Source organism: Alligator sinensis, unplaced genomic scaffold (genome assembly GCF_000455745.1).
Source record: "Alligator sinensis unplaced genomic scaffold, ASM45574v1 scaffold145_2, whole genome shotgun sequence".
In the NCBI taxonomy this organism is placed as follows: Eukaryota; Metazoa; Chordata; order Crocodylia; family Alligatoridae; genus Alligator; species Alligator sinensis.
This window is the reverse complement of record NW_005841954.1, coordinates 3,134,309-3,154,795: the sequence shown is the minus strand read 5'-3', so window position 1 is coordinate 3,154,795 and position 20,487 is coordinate 3,134,309. Positions and strand designations below refer to the sequence as shown.

The 20,487-nt window shown below is 40.2% G+C and overlaps 1 protein-coding gene across 7 annotated transcripts in view; it reads left to right on the top strand.

The window, feature by feature from the left end:
• ASCC3 (activating signal cointegrator 1 complex subunit 3) overlaps nt 1-20,487 on the top strand; it is a 567,052-nt gene that overhangs the window by 101,503 nt on the left and 445,062 nt on the right. For all 7 annotated transcript variants that reach the window (XR_003093256.1, XM_006020463.3, XM_025200058.1 and 4 more), the window contains exons 6-8: nt 7,951-8,158; nt 8,905-9,046; nt 9,731-9,856. Coding sequence is in view for 6 of the 7 variants with exons in the window: in XM_006020463.3 (XP_006020525.1) it covers nt 7,951-8,158; nt 8,905-9,046; nt 9,731-9,856 (476 nt within the window). In the remaining variant the exon portion in view is untranslated. The remainder of the gene's footprint in view (nt 1-7,950; nt 8,159-8,904; nt 9,047-9,730; nt 9,857-20,487) is intronic.

Sequence of the window (20,487 nt, the reverse complement as noted above, 5' to 3'; positions counted from 1 at the left end):
CGTTACAGGTTTAAACCTGTTTCTGATCACTTAAATTGGTGTATATGTAACTTCTGTCCCTAGCCTTATAATATCATTTCTAAATAAAAATTGATTGTACTGCTGTTTGGGGAATTCACCTTTTTGGAAGTTAGCGTCAGCACTCTTGTCTGAGCTCTTCATCAGTGCAAGTCTTCCTTTTAAGTACTTGTGATTTCATAACAGGATGTCTTGCCCCTTGAGGCAGCCCAGATAAGGGAGTCTATCTTAGACTTCATTGCTCCTCAAAAAAAGAGGAGAAAAACTCAATGATTTTAGCTTTCATGCTTTTATTTTTGTTTTGTGTTTAATTATTTCTCCTACCTTTACAGTACGTTAGATTTTAGTTGTATAAAGTAACGTTTCTTCTCACTCGAAAATATTTAAGAAGTTAATGTGAATTCATTTTTAGTATGCCACTAACAAAATCTGTCAGATTCATTTTTGCATATTTTTTAATACCATGCTTTTGAGCCAATAACAAAGTGGTACTGATTGTATGGGTCCTTCAGTGATAAGATAACCTTTCTTTCATTATTGGGTGTAAGTCAATGATATTTGAAAGCTGAACTACTTTTCTGAGATTAAGGATGCTCAGTCAAACATTTAATAAAATTATAGGTTTTTTCATTTTAAATTTATCAGAATGGTACTAGTAAAAGGGTGGGATTTAGTTTTGGGTTTGCAGAATTAAAATGTGGGTAATTATATTATTTTGGAAGCCAATATGATGTAAGGTAAAACCTAACTGACTGATGATTATTTGCTTTTAAAAGTAACATTTTAAGCTAAAAAAATTAATGTGACATGGAAAAGAATCTTTTCACTATAGTACTAAAGGAGCATCATTAATCACATGAAATCATTATCCACATCACAAAAAGCCTTTAATGGATAGATTTTCCATTCTAGGTGTGCCAAGCACTTGCTGTTTTCTTTTTAAATTTATTGGTTTAATGTAGTGTTGTGGTAGAAGAAAAAACGTGTTAATTCAAGGTGACATATCTTAACTGTTGACCTTGTCTGATTTCTGAGTCTATGTTACTTAGAGGCTAGGACACTGAACTGAAACTCCAGAGACCTGAATTTTATTCTGGTCTGCTAGTTGATCTTGTAGAAGTCACTTCATGCCTGGCTACCAATTTTCTTTTCTGCAAACTGAGAATATGTGTCTTCATTTCAAGAACTTAAGAGATATATGACTAGTAATGCTGCTGTTGACAGACTGACCAGGATTTTCAAATTTAGGTTGCTCAAATTAGGCTCTGCAGTTAATATTTTGAAAGAAAGAAAATAGTCTGAAATATAGTAGTCTGAAGTCTCTTCCTCCTCCTCCCCACCTTGCACATGTACGTCACATCCATCGTAGTGTTTCACTCCCCACTCCCTTTCCCTGCACAGGTGTGAAACACTTACAAATATTATTGGAGTCAATAGAAAATACAAGTGCTTCAGAATTTTTGAAAATCGGGACTCTTCTATTTACAGTGAGGGCAGCATTTTCAAAAGCAAGTGCCTAAATTAGGATCTAAGTCCAAGTCAAAGAATTTAAATGAGATGTAATCTAGACTAGAAAGTTGCTGATATGGCAGTGGAGAGGCACTTTTCCCAGCATAGTTAAATCACTTCCCCTGAATGACAGACATTTCTTTTTAACTTGACAGTAAATATTGCAGTTAATACTGTACACACAGGATTTTACTAGAATATCTGTGTTGGCTTATAGCATAATTTCTGTCTCCCAATTCCCCTCTCCCTATTTGAAACCAAAATGGTGTAGACCTTGAATGACTTCTAAGAATACTGAACACACAGAAGCCTATATTCACTTCAAAGAGAACCCTTGAGTCTTCCATAGTCTTGAAAAAACAGGATATTTATTTAGGTAAATGAATATAGATTCTAGGAACCTTTAACTTCTAAGCCCAGGTACATAAACGATGTGTTCAGGCACCTGGTATTAAAAACTGTGATTTACGTATCTCCTAAAACGAATCCTAGATTTCCATTTTGGGAACATCCATAAATTGGTTTTCTTGGTAAAGGTGATCTATGCAATTTACTAGTTATTTGAATAAGCACTGTTTTTCTTATTGCATATATGTGTGAGAATATTTCAAACCTGCTTTCCTCAACAACTGGCTATGGCTTTCTAATCCAGATGTAAATGAAGTTTTGGGGTATGTTTTATATTACAATGTCTGCTATAACTTACTTTCCACAGCAGCAGGGAAAGGATAATCCTGGTGCTTTTCAGACCAGCTGAAACAACAGGTCTCTGCCCTGGGAAGTTCAATCTTAATTTAATTCAAATGCAGTGAGAGAGAGTTCAAGAAAATTGTGAATCTAAACAATAAACAATAGACATGTGATTAATATTAAATGTGGATATCTGAATAGCTTTCTTTGAGATGTTTTTCCAGTGATACTTTTCAAAGTATAATTTTCAAACATTGCCTCTTATAGATATTTGGGGGCTCAGGGGTCTTGGTGGGTTCATGGAATCAGTGTTCATGGAATCAGTGTAGGTGGGCAGTATGTGCTGCAAAACTTCCAGCATGTCAATCAAAATTAGACTGTTGAGTTCAGTTGTTGAAGGTGAGCAGTCTTCTACAGAACTAGGATTTCAAATGAACAGAAAAATCCTTGAAGTTCATATTGAATATATTCCAATAGAGTATATAAAATTGAATTAAATTTATCCGAACTAGAATTCTGTTTGTAATGTATTGAGGATGCAAGTTTTAACATTTCTTCCCAACTGCTTTAAAATATGTCTCCTAATTACTACTTCACAGTATTCAAGGTGAGGCATCACCAGTGCTGAATAGAGTGAAAGTCACTTCCAGTCGCTTGGAAATTCTAGTCACTTCCCTTGATTTGGAAATAACACACCTGTTAATACAACCCAGGATGCTGTTGGCACTTTTGCAACAGGAGTGCACTCAGCTCATATTCAGCTTGTGGTCCACTGTAACCCCCAGGTCCTTCTCTGCACTACTGGAGTCTAGCCAGTCATTCCCCAGTCTGTACTTTTGTATGCAGTTATTCTGTCCCAAGTGTAGGACTTTGCACTTGCCATTGCTGAATCTCATTTAGTTAATCTGAGGACCAATTTTCCTTTTGCCTTGCAGAGTGTCTGCAGTTCCACCCAAATTGGTGTCATACTCAAATTTGCTAAGTATGTGCTCAATCCTATTATCTAAATCATTAATTAAGATGCTTAACAATGCCAGACCCAAGATGCACCCCTGGGAAACTCCACTTGATACCTCCTCCCAACTAGTCATTGAGGCCTATTCACTGAATACAATGGTCCAACCAGTTGTGTATCCACTGTACAGTATTTTCGATTTAGTCTGTATTTCCTTAGCTTGTTAATGAGAATGTTGTGGGATACAGTGTCAAAAACCATGCTAAAGTTAAAGTATACCATGTCCACTGCTCTCCCCTCATCCATAGAGCCTCTCACATTATCTTAGAAGGAGGTCAGATTGGCCAGGCATGACTTGCTCATGGTGAATTCATGCTGTTGGTCTTGATCACCTTGTCCTTTTCTCTGTGCTCCACAGCTGATTCTTTGAGGATCTGCTCCATGATTTTTCTGGGTATAGATGTTAGGCTGACATGTTTGTATTTCCCCAGATTCTCTTTCTTCACCTCCTTAAAGATGGGCATTATATTTGTCTTTTTCCAGTTATCCAGTACCTTACCCTAACCTCTGAGTTCTCAAAAAGGACACTTTTTGTCTCTGAAATTACCTCATACAATTTCTTAAGTATCTTTGTCCTGCTGACTTGAAACATCTAGCTTCTCTGAGTAATCCAGTCTGTTCTGCCTTTAAGCTGTTGCTTGTCTGTGCTGCCTACTGCACTCACCTTTTGGTGGCTGTCCCTATTTGAGAAAAATTAAGTAAAGAAGGCATTAAATACTCAGCTGTCTCTGCATTATCTGTGACTGTATTGACTTCTGCATTCCATAAAGGATCTATGGAATCACTGGTCTTCTTCTTACTTTTGACCTACTTATAGAATCCCTTTTTGTTGCCTTTTATGTTCCTTTCCAGCTGTATCTCAAATTGTGCTTTGGCTTTCCTAATTTTCTCTCTGCATGTTCATGTGATACTCTTACACTCCTCCCTAGTACTATGGCCAGTTTCTGCTTTTTGTAGTATTCTTTTTTTGAGTTTCAGTTCATTTAAGAGATCAGTATCTATTCAGGCTGGACTTCTGTTGCACTTCACATTCTTCCGTCTCATTGGTATAACTTGCTCCTGTGCCCTTAAGAGAGCCTCCTTAAAGTACAGTCAGCCCTCCTGAACTCCTTTTCCCCTAAAAGTTGCCTCCTGAGGGATCCTGTCCACCAGGTCCCTCAATTTGTTAAAGTTTGCTTTTTTGAAGTCCAGTGTCCTTATTCTGGTGCTCTCCTTCCTTCTTCCCCTTAGGATCTTGAACTCTTTGTCATTTCATGGCCACTGTCACCCAAGTTACCCTTTACCTTCAAATACTCAACTAATTCCTCCCTGTTTGTGAGCAGTAAGTCAAAAAAGCTTCCCATCTTATTGGCCTCTCCATCTGAATCAAAAAGTTATCTTCAAAACACTCCAGGAACTTGCTGGACTGCCTGTGCACTGCTGTTTTTTTCTCCCAGCACACGTTCCAATAATTAATGTTCCTTATAAGAACTAAGTCCTGCCATTTGGAAACTTGAGTCAGTTGTTTTAAAAAAGGCCTTGTCCACCTCCTCCTCTTGATTTGGAGACTTGAAGCAGGCCCTTACCCTGACATCCCGCCCCCCACTGCTCTCTCCTCTGATCTTTACCCAGAGACTTTTAAAGGGTCTACCTTCCACTTCATACTGCAACTTTGAACACATGTACATCACTGTAATATATTATAGAATCATAGAAAGCTAGGGTTGGAAGGGAGCTCAGGAGGTCATCTAGTCCAACCCCCTGCTCAAAGCAGAACCATCCCCAATTAGATCATCCCAACCAAAGCTTTGTCTAGCCGGGTTTTGAAACCCTCCAAGGATGGGACTGCACCACCTCTCTGGGTAGCCTGTTCCAGTGTTTTACTACCCTTCTAGTGAGAAAATTCTTCCTAATATCTAACCTAAACTTCCCTTCCTGCAAGTTGAGACCATTGCTCCTTGTTCTGTCATCTGTCACCACTGAGAACAGTCTAGCTCCATCTTCTTTTGAAGCCCCCTTCAGGTAGTTGAAGGCTGCTTTTAAATCTGCCCTCAATCTCCTCTTCTCTAGACTAAATAAGCCCAATTCCCTCAGTCTTTCCTCATAAATTGTGTCCGCCAACCATCTCACCATTTCTGTTGCCCTCCTCTGGACTCCTTTCAATTTGTCCACATTGTTTCTGTAGTGGGGGGCCTAAAACTGGGGCAACATCTGGAGTACTGTGTTCAGTAGTGCTGAATAGAGGGGTATAATTGCTTCCCTTGACCAACTGGCAACACACCTACCAATGCAGCCCAGTATGCCATTAGCCTTTTTGACAGTAAGGGCACACTGCTGGCTCATATTCAGCTTATTGTCCACTGTAACTCCCAGGTCCTTTTCTGCAGAGCTGCTGCCCAGCCAGTCAGCCCCCCAGCCTGTACCAGTGCATAGGATTGTTCTGTCCTCAATGCAGGACTTTGCTCTTGTCCTTGTTCACCTTCATGAGATTTCTTTTGGCCCAATCCTTTAATTTGTCTAAGTTACTCTGAATCCTAGCCCTACCCTCCAGCAGTATCTACTACTCCCCACTCCCTCCCCCCCAGCTTGGTGTCATCTGCCATCGTGCTGAGGGTGCACTCTATGCCATCTTCCAGGTCGTTGATGAAGACATTGAACAAAACCGGCCCCAGGACCAACACTTGAGGCATTGGGGCACTCCACTTGAGACCGGCTGCCCACTAGACATAGAGCCATTGATTACTACTCTCTGAGCCCAATGCTCCAGCCAGTTTTTTATCCAATTTACAGCCCCTTCATACAGCCCATACTTCTTTAGCTTGCCTGTGACAATGCTGTGGGAGACTGTATCAAAAGCCTTGCTAAAATCAAGGTATAGGGCACCACCTCCTCTTTTTGTCCCCTGCCTATGTTTCCTGACCAAGCTATACCCATCTGTGACCATACTGTAGTTATGTGAACTATCCCACCATGTCTCTGTAATCCCAATTACGTCCTAAATCTCGACTAGGGCCTCCCATTCTTTCCTTCTTCTCCCCATACTTCTCGTATTGGTGTATAAACATCTTAAATTCTGACTGTCCTATCTACTCCCTGAGAACAATGCCAAGATTTTCATTATTGCTTCCCCTTACTGAGTTTTTACCTAGGTCTCCAGATTCTTTACTTACCTCTGGGCTTTTGCCTGCATCCCCTGGTGAACCTAGTTTAAAGCCACCCTCACCGTATTAGCAAGCCTATATGCAAAGACACTCTTCCCTCTTTTCGTCAGGTGGGCCTCATCTCTTCCTAGCAGTCCATCTTCTTGGAACACTGACCCATGGTTGAAGAAGCCCAATCCCTACTGATCATACTAGCTGTGCAGCCATGTCTTGATCTCTTAAGATGTGTCTGCCTCTTGGCAGGCTTTTACCATAACTTGGAAGCATCAACAAGAACACCACCTGGGCCCCCGTTCTGTTTACCGTTGCACCCAGAGCCATGTAATCACTTTTGATCTGCTCAGGGTCATTCTTGGCACTATCATCAGTGCCTAAATGGATAAGCAACATGGGACTGTAGTTGGAGGACCAGATGAGTCTGGCCAATCTTTCTGTGAAATTTCAGATGCAGGCTCCTGGCAGGCACCAGAACTTCTGAGCCAACAAGACAGGCTGGCAGATGGATGCATCCGTGTCCTCCAGGAGGGAGTTGATAACCACCACCAACACCTATCACCTTTTGATAGTGGTGGTCTCGGTCCTGTCTTCTATAAGGGTGCATGGCATGGTCTCCCCTACTACTGAGCTAGGCCCCTTCTCATACCTGTTCTCTAGCTGGACAGCTGCAGATCCAGAAGACTGCTGTCTCTTCCAGAGAAGGTGCCTCTTCCAGTGATTTTTCTCACTGTTCTTTTTCCATGATGCTGTAGGTCTTGTGCATTGTCGGTGAAGGCCTCATGTTCGTGGATGTTTCAGAGTCTATGCACCTGCTCCTGCAGCTCCTTTATCCAATTCCTGAGAGAATCCACCAGGAGGCATCTCTCAGACTCCAAGCACTCCCTTGCCTGGCTGTCTCTGACAAGAACATGCAGGCTGCACTCACTGCAAAGGCAGGCCAGAACCTGGGTAAAGCTTCAGTGGGGGCCGTGCCTGGACAGAGAGTACACAGGGACAGGCAGAGGAAGGGCTGGCAGTGGCAGAGGCATTGTGACATTTTCCACCCATCCTACTGATTTTTCCTGCTAGCTCTTTCTTTCTCTTCTGCTACTATGTCCAGCGCTTTCAAGCTCTCTTCCCAGGCAGTCACAGCTTCCTCTCTTAAGCAGAGCTTCCACTCAGATTTGAATGTTAGGTGACTTGTTTGTTGGTCCTGTGAATACTACCTGTGTCAGTCTTGCTTCATTTCAGATAATACTGGTAATTGTCCCAGGGACAAAGTAAAACACCTCCGTATGCCCCTTCAGTGCTAACTGTGGTATAATTTGCCTCCCTATTATGCTTTGGAATGCAGAAGCATATAGTTGAAAGCACAGAGTGAAGCATAATGTTTGTACTTCATTTTGGAGCGGGGGGCATGAGCTTGTATATGTATTTCTGAAAGCACATGGAACACTAAATAATAGCAAGCATTCTGAACATTAGCTTGTAGTCTTAAAATGTTTCTGTTGTCATGTTTGAAACAAGTCTTTGAAAATAAGTAGAAAAACACTAGTTAATGTCTAGTATTTATGGAGCCCTATCCTTATTTCTATGTTACAGAACAGTACAAAAAGTTTGTAGGAGAAAACACTAAACCTAATTATGGTTGTCAAGTTACAATTCAGTCTGAACAAGAAAAGCAGTTAATGAAACAATATCGTCGGGAAGAAAAACGAAATGCCAGACGAGAAAAACGAGTTGGGGAAGATGGAGAAGTTTTTGGAGAAGGACTAATGTGCTTTGATCCCAAGGAGCTGCGGATGCAAAGGTAATAAATGCCAAACGTTGAAAAATGCTTGTGCTGTAATTGCTAGTTTAATGTATCATAATCATTTATTTTCTTTTAGTTCAGCTTTGGTGATTAGACGTTTCTAACTTCAAGTCACGTTTTATTACAAGTGTAGAATTTTTTTGGTATGAAAACCTAATTTTCTGGGATAAGAAAGCAGTGATCTGCTTAATTAGAATCTTCTTGGTCTCATCCACATGGGTTAGAGATGCAGATTAGGGCGGTAAGCTATCTTCCTTAGGTGCTGTGCACACACCAGTAGCTTAAGATTTATGAAGTCTGTACTAAATGTATTGAAACTATTTTTTTCTTTTTAGATTAATGAGTACTATTTTCCATGCTGTCATCTAAAGGTAGAGTGTGGGGGAGGTGAAGCAAATAAGCCATTGCATTTGGCATTGAAGAATATATAGCAGAGTTGGTATTTTCGAATACAGATAACTATAAAATTTGATACACGTTATGTGCCGTAAAGTGAGAAGAAAGCTATATTAAAAGAATATTGTTCTTCTTTGCTTGGTTTTATCTAAGTGCAACATTTTAAAATCTTGCCGTTTGTCTTAGGTGATACAAACCTCTTCTTCAATTATTTTACTACAACTTAGTTTGTCTCCTTAGAAAAAGAGCTCAATAAATATTGCCATGATGTTAATATACCACGTTCAGTTTGTTGTGACAGATGCTTGTGATTGGCAGAATTATTTCAGTTATTTTTCTGCTTACAGAGAACAAGCGCTTTTGAATGCTCAAGACGTGCCTGTCCTAAGTAGACACAGAGATATGGACTTCGAAAAAATTTATTATCCACATGTTTATGATGCCCGAGCTGAAGCTATGAAAACATCAGCATTCATTGGGGGTGCAAAGGTATGCCTTTGGTGCATGACCTTTACTGAACAGTACATCTTTCCCAGAAAATAATATGCAGTAGGATTTTTTTTGTTCCCTTGGAAGTTTTAGTACTAGGTGAAGCAATATGTACTAACTTTTGCTTCTGCAGATGGTTATGAGTCTTTTTAAATATTCTGTTTCTACTTTGACTGTAGAAACAATAATCTATCTCCCAATTGATTGTCTGGTTTCCATTTCCGTGAACATTTAAGTCTTTAAAGATGTTTTTTCCCCTCTTTTCTTAGCTATTTTTCAGCAGCTGTTGAATTGATTCTACTGAAATATATACCTCCTGAAAATGGAGGCTTAATGATTTACTCCTCCTAAATGTAATTAGACATATTAATTTTTTAGTAGGAGACCAGATATTTTCTAGATCCTATTCTAGTTCAATTTCTGAATAGTAAAATATGGGAGCGCATGTCCCCTCCCCCCTCTCCCCCCCCCCCCCCCCCCCATTTGGGGTTCAGATGTGATCTGTTATACAATTAATTGATAGGACTGCATTTAATTTTAAAATCAATACTATCTCTTGTTACGTATTTATACATGAGGAAAATGATGAATCATAGTTTAAAATTGATTTAGAAATAATGAATAATGCTCTTTTTTGTGGTCCTTCCGTAATAACATTTTTTTCCCTTTCAAATTTTTTTGGAGATGCTCCTTCCAGAGGTTGTCCAGAGAGAAAACAACAAAATGTATGAAGAAGTGAAGATTCCCCATAGTGATCCAATGCCTATTGGCATTGAGGAAAAAGCAGTTTACATTAAAGATTTAGATGAGGTGAGTAAAAGATTTAAGAAGGTGTAAATGTTTGCTTTTCTCATTGGTCTTAAACTACTTGTTGTAGAAATGTTAGATGATTTGAGATCTGAAAAAATTCTAACAACTCAGTTTAAGTCAATTTAAATGGCCGAATGTGCAAACATTCATAGGGCTTTAGGTAGCCTTAAGAATGGCATGCCCAATCTAAGGTATCCAGGTTGTAGCCGTATTGGTCTAGAGGAAAAGACAATCAGGACTTGTAGTGGAGATGATATATTTTATTAGACCAACAAGATTTTTTTTTTTTTTAAATCTGTAATTGCAAGCTTTTGGGCACAAATGTCTGATGAAGTGTGTTTGTGCCCGAAAGCTTGCAATTAAAGACACTTTTTTGCAAAAATTTTGCTGGTCTAATAAAAGATATCTCTACTACGAGTCCCGATTGCCTTATACCCAATCTAAGTAAATTCACCTTAGAGGAATGCCTATTGCCTTCACAGCCTCAGAGCCGGGGAAGCTCAGGCACTTGCCAACCCCTTGGGTTGTGCTCTTCTTACTCCTTGATTCTGACAGGGCTTTTTTTTACCTCCCTGACTACCGCTTCCCCATAGTGGGAACACCTCCTCTCTCCCCCCCATTATGAATCAGCCAACCCCCTCTCCAGACCTATGCACACTCCCCTACCTGCTAGCCCTCCCACAATCCTGTCAGTCTCCCAGCCCCTTCCGAGTTACTTACCTCAGGCTGCCCACACTGCTGCTTGCTGGGAGTGAAAACCTAGTTGTGTCACTCCTTAACTGTGTAAAGCCACTCAAGACTAATCTGAGTCCTGTGAATGCGTGTTGGCATCCTTAGCATCTTAACAATACATGCAAGTCAGACAACCATATATAACAGTATAGTAGTTTATTTACCCATGGAAACCATGGTTTCAATTTGTACCACAAGTTGTACACGAATAGTGCTCCTGGTTTTTGTTAACGTCCAGAAATGTCTACATCCAATCTTTTGTGACTTTTGGCAAAGCACTTAGCTTTCTTTTGCATCATGATTACAAAAAGGGTAATCTTGAATTGAGTCCCAATGGCATTATGAGACTTTATTTATAGGCTGGTAGAGTGCTTTGGAATCTCAGATGAAGCTATGTGCAGCATTCAAATGGACTATCAGTTTTTCATTGACTATGGAATCTAGATCACTGCTCATCTTTTCCTTGAGCCCCCACTGAAAAACCCTTACATTTTACTTTGTGCATAGAGATGCATTTTGGAGAATAGTTCTAAATACTACGTTGTCTCTCAGCTAATGTGACATACCATGGTTGAAAATTTAACAAGAAAGGTTTTCATTGCGGTATGTCATTTACAAATATTATCTTTATACATTCTCAAATAGCAGAGCACATAAAGATTCACAAATGTATCTGTGTACTCTTGTGCTGTGAGTGTATTCATACATGCACTTTGTTTTTTTGTTACCGAAACATCTTATTTTTAATTACAGGAAGCAAAGTATTATAGATATGAAAAGAAAAACAAATTAGCTAGAGTAACGTAGTATTAGGCTGAGGTGTGGGACTGGTGAATTAGGTCTGTTTATAGAATGACACGACTTTAGAGAAACAATTTACATGATGTTTTGGTTCATTTCTGTTTTCTGATTTCTTGGGGTTTGAAAGTAGCTGAGAGAGACTGAGATGGTTCTATACAGGAGATTTGTGCTATAATAATAAACACACTGTAAGAACCTAGCTAGACTTGTGAAAGGTGCCTGTTCTAAAGAAGGGTATAATCTAAGGTTCTAACAAGTGTAGGCTTTATATATGCAAGGACTTGGCTGACTCTGGGGCTGAGTGTTCAGTACATTGCAGAATGTTGTCACCTGTAAGGTCAGCATTGGATGCCCAATGGAAAGCTATATTTTCATCTAGGGAAATTTTGGTAGCTTTCTGTGGGAGTGTGGGTGGGTGCGTGTGTGTGTGTGTGTGTGTGTGCACACGTGTGCATGTGGAAAAGTACATACACTGAAAAATGATAAAAAGGAAATAATTTTTTACTTGGTACAAACAGGCATCATTTCTGTTGTGTCATCAGCTATGCCAGGATGTGTCCCAGAATAGCTGGTCTAATTCAGGGGTTGTCAATTGGGGGTATACATACCCCCAGGGGTACCTAGAAAGGGGTTGGGGATACATGCAGGTGGGCGGGGATGGAGTGCCACCACCCACCACTCTATACTGCTGCCTCCCAGGAGCACTGCTGGGGGAGGGGGGGGAGGGCAATGGCTCCCCCCCGCACCACTGCTGCCATGTGCTGCTTTGCTTCCGGTCGGCCAACCCCCCTACCCCCCACCCTCCACTTTGCCAGAAGTGTAATCAGAAGGGGTACACCCTGGTCTAATTGATCAGCAGAAACAAATGTCATCAGTGCTGTTGTCCTGTGGGGTTGAGCCCCTGCCATTCCCAGGGCTTCAGATGCCCAACCTGCGGGACATCAACCTGTGAAATGTGCACTCTGAGAATCCCCTAAAGGGAATTCCTGGGATATACTATAAGTGGATAGGTATCTTCCCTTATAAGGCATCATAAGCTGTGAATAATTTGGTCATGCAAACAGTTTTGGGGAGTTTGGACATGACAAGGGGTAGGGACATCTGTTCATTCATGACTTGCGCTGTCATAAAAACATTTATGCATGAACAAATGGGTGTCTGTTTGCACCCATAACACCTAGTTAGAAAGTGGAAATCATTGCCTCATGTCACTGTAATGTATAGTTTACCAAGATTCAAAGGGTTGCACAGTTGTGTGAATTACAGTCTACAGAATAAGCAATATTTAATGCTTAGAAAAAGCTTTCAAAGAGACATAAAACTTCGTGGTTCAAGACTTCAGCCAGTCTATAACTATAAGGAAGTAGAATGAGTCTTGAATAATTATCCTGAAGTAGTGAGTATTGGATATCTTGTTCCTCCTCAGGCATCCAATTCTGATGACTAGTGGAGACACAGTATATAAAATGATCTATATATTCCATATATCCTTTTGCTTTTAATGTTTGTCCTCCATGCTTGCACTTACACTCTTACACAATGTACTAGTACAGGACAGAATTTTAAAAAAACCTACAGATCTAAAATTTTATTTTGGCAAAGACCTTCAAATATTGGTCTCCTTTTAATAGAATTAAGAACACTTAAAAGTTGTTTTATTTCAAATGGTGATAAGGAAATAATATAAGCAGGCTTTTTTGTCTAATATGAACTGGTTTTAATTTGTGAAAAACCTATCTTTTTTCTTTAGAAAGACGGTTTATTTTGAAAATAACAGACAGTATTCAATAAAATATAACTGTACCATAAAGTAATGGTTTACATAGGAATTAGACACCAGCACTGTTAAGCACAGCATTTGTAATATGAGTGTTTTTATACTAGCTCCTGCTTACAACTAGCTTCAAGCAATGTACACAGCATGTGGCTAGATGTAAAATCAGCATAGGCTGAAGATTTTAACATTGCTACAGTATGAGATAGACACAAGAGTACTTAGTATTCATGTGATTGCCCCATATGATTCCATTACAGAGGACAATCAGTCACATATCACCGGCTTTTGATTTTCTCTCATAGGTCAGCAGTAGGTAAGAAGGATTGTTCAAAAAGAGATCAATACTTTGTTTGATTTTTACTCAGTCATGTACACAGCACCTTCTGATCTAGCAGCTGAGTGCTATTTCCAAATTAAAGACATCATTTGTGCAAGTAACCCACACTGAAAGGATAAAAGTAAGTCATCACTACTGCCATCAGAAATATGCAGGGAACTAAATGCCGGGAAGACAAAATGAAGAGGAAAATATTGAACAGTGATGTAAAGGCCCCTGAACTTGAGCACAAGCCTACTTGTGTATGCTTTTTGGTCTTGGGGAATTTGGTACTAGGAATCAAGGAAAAAAGGAAGTTTCTCCATGACTTGGACCCCAGCTATTCACAAATTTTATAAGCAATAGAATAAATTGTGATCTGGCTGGGGCAAATATTTATTTTTTGGCTAAAAGGTCAAAAGGTAAGCTCCATAGTCACAAGATAGATATCCCCCTTTTAGATAAATCTCAAGCTGAAAGTGAAGCTATTTTCTCATACACGTTGATTGGTATATTTGTCTAAAACTTTTTATTTTTTTTAAGTAGGGCAACTTTAAATCTCTGAACAATGGTTTCATTTTTGAGCTGTCTGGTTTTATTTTGGTCATCTCAAAAGTTTTGTAGAAAACATGTAAGGTAGAATTGATCAAAGATGTACCATTTTTTCTTGGTAAAACACTAGTTAAATATTTTAATTGTGGGATATGGTATCTTAAAGTTACTGTTTCTCTTTCTTTTGAGCATGTCATGATTTTGCTTCCCTGTAGTATTTCTCTTATGTTTCCTTTTTAGTACTGAAATGCTTATTTTTTTGCTGGGGCTGTTTGTTAACTTGGTCCTTGTCAACTCATAGCTTCAAGAGTAAGAGGAACAGTTAACTGTCCGAGTCCCCAAGGCCTGGAATAGACTCCCTCCAGAGGTGGTGCAAGCATCTACTCTGGACTCCTTTAAGAAGCATTTGGATGCTTATCTGGCTGGGATCCTTTGACCCTAGCTGACTTCCTGCCCTTGGGTTAGGGGTCTGGACTTGATGATCTTCCCAGGTCCCTTCCAGCCTTAGTGTATGAAAGTTTATGAAAAGTTTATTGCACATTTGTTTGTTACGGCATGGCACGTTAAACCTGCAGAGCTGATGTCTACAAACGTGAACAGTTCCACTGTAGTGCAGAGTTCTTCACTAGGCCACAACTGTTCACCAGGGTGCCCTGGGGGAAAACTAGAAACAAAGGCCACAAACTCCTGGAAGATAGTTTCAGGCTGAACATCAGGAAAACCTTCTTCACAACTAGGGCGTCCAGACTGTAGAACAAGCTCCCGCCAGAAGTGGTGCAATCATCTACCCTAGTTGTCTTCAAGACAAGACTGGATGGTCACCTGGCTGGGGTCACCTGACCCCAGATGACTTTACTGCTCATGCAGGGGGGTGGACCCTATGATCCTTTGGGGTCCCTTCCAGCTCTATGATTCTATGACATGAGCAAATCCGTTTCTGTAGGATTAAGCACATTTCTGAATAGCCATGTTGAAAAGGTATTTTGACTGTTTTGAAAGGCAGATATAGCCTGCAGAGTAGCCAGTCGGGAGTTAGCTCTTGGATGTAAGAATAAAAACACATTATCAATGAGCTTCTTTTTAACTTATTGAAATTGTATTAATTTTAATTTTGCTAGTGGACAGCTAGTTTTTTTTGTTTTTACTCCTAGGCTAACTATGTATTAATTTGAGGGTTAATATCCAGTTCTGAGAGCTCACATTTGGTTAAAGAACATGACAGAAATTACTAATCAGTAGATCAGAAGAATTTGTGGCATTTAAATAGCTTATGTTAAGCAGAAAAATGGAAAGGACTTTATGTGGATATGTTGTGTATGAAGGTTGTATTTTCTCATCTCTGCTTTGCTGGTGTTGTGAGCCTCTAATGCCTGTTTTTCTGTTTCTTACTAGTGTTTTCACTTTTTAATCTCTGTATGGAACTTGCTTCCTTAGCTAGTATCTAAAGTATCTCCTTTGAATTCTTCAAGATCTGGTGCTACTATGATGTCCTTTGAAAATGATCAGATGATGATGATTAGGCAGTCACTAAAGATTCTTGCATTCTATTTATATTTAAATAAATAATTTCAGTGATAGGATCAATCAAGATATGTGTGTGTTCTGTTACCTTCTTTCCTTTTTTCAGGAATGTTTCATCCTTAGCAAGACAAGGTTCTTTGGGTAAATGTGACATCTTTTATTAGACCAACTAAATAGTTGAAAAAATCGTTCTTTGTAAGCTTTCTGTTACAAACACCCTTTTTCAGGCACAGGAAAAGTTTGCTATTGCTTTGTGTGCTCTCCTTGGTGGAATCGCCTTTACCAAGTTAGTTGTTAGGGTTTACTCTTCTGTAGGAACATGATAGATCAGACTTATTATTGGTGATCTTGGGTTAGTCTTGGAAACCCCAACTGCAAAGTAAATGGCAAGTTTCAGTCTACCTGTCCTTTTCTCCCCTTTAGAAAAATCCTTCTGAAACATTTAAATCTTTCTGCAAATTGGTTCCAGAACCTACCTGATACCCTGTAACTTATAGGCACAAATAATCGTTTCTCTGAGATGCAGGAAAGGGAGTTCTTGTGTGTCAGCTATCAGGGATTTAGTGTGTTACGGCACTTTGTCCTTTCTGCCCTTCACACTTGTGTGGAAACTGGTTACTGAAACAGGAGGAGAGTTAAGGGGAACACTCAAATATGTTCTCCTATATGTGCAGCACTATTGTCCTGCATTGGAGAAATTATCTGCTTACCCTAACAGCATCCCTGGAAGAAGAGTACATGCTAAGCTGGAGAGGGCAAAGTCCTCTGTATTAATGCAGACCAATCCTCTTCTACTTGTTGTGTGGGTATGGCTCACCTAAATTGATTAAGCAAACAGGAAGAAAACAAAGCCCATGCTTAGCCAAAGAGTTTGTAGAGAAAAAAGCAAAGCAGTGAGAAGTAGGAGTGTGCTACTTGATGACCACAAAAAGCCAGAGCAGCTCCAATGATTTATTTATTTTTGTATGTGTTTGTTTGTTTATTTATCAGCAATTCAACAATCTCCGTTTTCTACCACTTCAGATTTCCAGGATGGGCCAAATGCCATACCCAATGGAACAATAGGTGGGGTCCTCTGCTTTGTGTGGATCCAAGTGTGGGAGGATTCCTCATCTTGTATAAGTGCAGAAATTGAGAATCTGTTTTAAAACCTCACAGCCTGAAAGCAAGCCATATACACCATTAGAGAGGGTGGTCTAATTTTCAGAGCACATTTTTAAGTTGTTCCATTTCGGGCTGTAAAAAGATAATTTATAAGGAAGAACACCTCAGCAAACTGAGTATATGTGCTTCTCTGCATTCTAGTGCTAAAGAATCTCATAAACCTAAAATGAAGGGATGAAAAATAGAGTGCATATTCAGAAATATAGTGAAAATTTGTCCTTTAATACGTTTCTGTGCCCAGTTCTGTTGCACTGCAGTAGGGAGTGGGGGCAAGATGCGAAGATACACTGTTCAGCATTATTTTTATATTTACCAGTGGACAGACCCTTAAATTGGACAGCTTTAGAAGGGAAGGAAGTTGTGGGAGTGCTTAGTTGGTTTTCATATTTTAGATTTTTTTTATAGTGGAATGTTATCTGTCAAACACTTAGTTCTTGCATTAGGCATCTTAATGTATAATTTATAACAGATTAATTAAACACATAGTATTTAAAATTCATCTGTGCCTCAGTGCGTATTGAAATCAGCCATATGATGATAGCTAGGCAGGAAGGGAGCTGTGCTAGGGTTTTTCCTTCCAGTATAACTGTTTCTACATTACGGTTTTTGCTGGCATGCTATGCTAATTAGGGGTTGGTTTTTAATATTCATAATGGATATAGCTATGCTAGCAAAGTGTTGAGGTGGTGACCAAGTTTTTAGGAGTTTGGAATCTATATTTTTAACTATAAAGCTAAAGAATTTCTGTCCAAGGGAAGGCTGCTAGGTATTACGGCAATATGAGTGGGAGAAAAATGTGGTATTTTTTAGACGCAAGTGTTTTTGCCTTGGAAAATAGTCTTAAAAAAATCTCATTTTAGGACCTTAGGTTATGGTTTATATAGTAGTAAAGTACAATTAAATGACAGACACAACTTTACTCAATAGTCTATGGCTTGTTGTAAGTTAAGATGATTTCAATGAGAGTTGGGGGTACTAGAATCTCATAAAACAATTAGCAATCATTGCAATTGGTTAGATAATTTGAACTGACTTCACAAATTGGTTGTTTCTGCAGGTGGGTACCAGAGCTTAAAAATATATACGCAAATATACTTTGCAGTTTAAAGTTATGCTTGATGCATTTTAAATACCGTAATTTTGGAAGGAGAGAGAGATGTAACATACGTGAAGATTTGCACAAGTTACTCTGTCTGCAGTAGGATTTTGTTATGCAATTGAAAATTCAAATTTCTTTCTATTAAAAGGAACATAAATGTTTAGTACTATTTTTGCAATACTTTCATAAATTCCAGAGCATATGTATTTTAAATGTATTAAGTGTTTTAAAGTCTCAATACAGTTTTAGAGATTTTGTAATTCTGTCTGTCTGAGATGATTTCCCTCCCTCCTTCTCTCCACCCCCCCCGACAACGTTGTAAATGTCTGTCAGAATATTAGTACTTCTGCAACAGATTTTCAGAATCACAGGCCGTGTTTATTTTTGTGCTTTAGATAAAGATATTTGCTGGAAAATAATACGCTGAAAACTGACATGAAAATTTAACCTTTTATGGCTTTTGTGGATCAATTTTTTTTAAATAGTTAAGCTGTCAAAATCTTCATAAATATGGCAGTAGGTATTGTCAGCCAAGGTAATAAAAGGATATACTTAAATTCTAATTTTAGTTGGTGCCTTCTTAAAAGAAGGTGTTAACTCTTAAACATTCTTCACTGAAGATTCTTATTATGTTTTCTGAATATGGGTATTGAATTGGTATTCAAGTTTCCTCTTTTGCCATAGAAAAGTGATAATATCTTTCTGTACTGTACATTTGAATGGAAAGGAGGATTAATACTTGCCATCCTTGTATACATTTAAAAGTGTGACCCTCTGTCTATTGAAGTGGATAAAGCAAAGCTCCTCGTTGATCTTACTAGTGCAGCCATAACCTGTATTGAGTGGTGAGAAGATGTATATTTGACAACTGTAGTCCTGGATTTTACTTGATGGTATTATTAGTAGATATAGATGTCATTTTAAATATTTGTATCGTGAATGTTCTACTCTTTCTTTTTTTCCCCACTGTATATCACTTTGAGGAATTCTGTGATGCTGCACATAATATACCCTTGTCATTTGGCTTCAGATTGGACAGTAATCTTTCTAGGACTATTGCAGTGTATCTGTCTGTTTGCTTACCATTATCTTTCCTTATTCTGGAGTTTGAATTGCTTTGATTTTTATTTATTTTATTTTTTTAAGTTGTCTGTTTATCTTCTTTTGATACTTAACATAATTGTATGGCCCCCTGTGATGACAGATGTCTCAAGTCTAGTGTCACCCGTCGTTTAGGTAGCCCCTCCCCTCGCCCCGCCTGCCACGACTTTGCTGGTATATAATTGTGAGAGGGTTTCAGTGGAGTTCTTACCAGAGGGGTTCCCCGACACGGGTGTACTCACAGCTGTTGCCTATAGTGTTCCATGAGGCTTTGCCACCCCTACACCCCGTCCACTCGCCAACCGATTATGTGCTGGTAGGATAGTGACCTGCGGTCCTCTGCAGGCTTGCTTGCCATTGGTTTCACAAATGCAGGGACCCGGACTTAGCTGTACCTCTTTGCCAGCCCGTCCTCTCGTCTCGCCGGTCCTTCTGCTATTTCTTGGTGTCCTTCTTCTCTAACTTTGCTAGAAATAATATTCCGTCTGGGCTGGGAGACTTCCAGGGCTGACCTCCCTGGCCCAGTGGCTGCCAGGGACTTCTGCACCCGTCCCCGGCTCTATTTCCCTTACGGGCAGTGCTAATACGTGCAGGGCGCCTCGTCGTTCCCCCCTGCTTCCCTCCTCCTGGGAGGGGCACTGGCCCTTCCCCACTCCCTATCTGTGGCAAGCTAAGAAGTTTCCCCTTGCCTGCCTCTGTTAGAGGCGTAGATCCTTCTCCTGCCTCCTGTGCGGGTATGGCACAGCCTAGCTGGTGCCTTTCCCCAACAGGATCTTCAGCACGCCAGACGTGCTGCCTGCCTTCTCTCTCCCTCTCTCGCTCCCCCTCCCCACGGGTGCTGTTGGGGCTTTTAAACTTGCCCACGGCGGCCATGTTGGCCGCCGCAATTGGCCCAGCTGTCTCCCTTACTGGGAACAGCTGCTTAAATAGCCGGCGTAATGCCGGCTCGCGCAGCTGTAGTTGCGGCTGCGGCTGTTGCTGCGGTCTCGGCTCCGGCACCACCGGGTCTCCTGGAGGTAAGTGACGCGCTCCAGGGTTCTGTACCAGGGTTTCGTCGGCCCTGCAACCTTTCCTTGCCTCACCCTGTGTCCGTGATGGCAGCATGCTGCCGTCACACCCCCCCATACATAATTGTAACCTAATTGTATGTTTTATATGACTGCCTCTAAAACTTTTTAAATAAGCATCTATTATCACCATTTTACAGAGAACCAGGAGAACCAGGATGCAGCAACACTGGCTATGAATAGTCCTTTGTTTCTAGTGATGGACATTTCCTAGAATTTCTTTAAAATTTCCACCGCTAAAAATCTCTTCAGGAGAGGGAATAGTACAGGCAATCAGCCTACAGCAGTCAATTCTCCCCTGTTCCCCGCACCTTCCCCAGCCCAGATTAATCTTGGTCTAGGATATGTATGGAGACTGTTGTCTACTCCTCTTCTTCAGGTGGGAAGGGAGCAGTGGGGTGTCCTCCATCTGGGGAGGAGTGGGCAGTCATTTCTCACCACTCAACTGCCCTTCTAGATTGGACCAGGAGGGGAATAGAGCAACATACAAGCACTCATTCT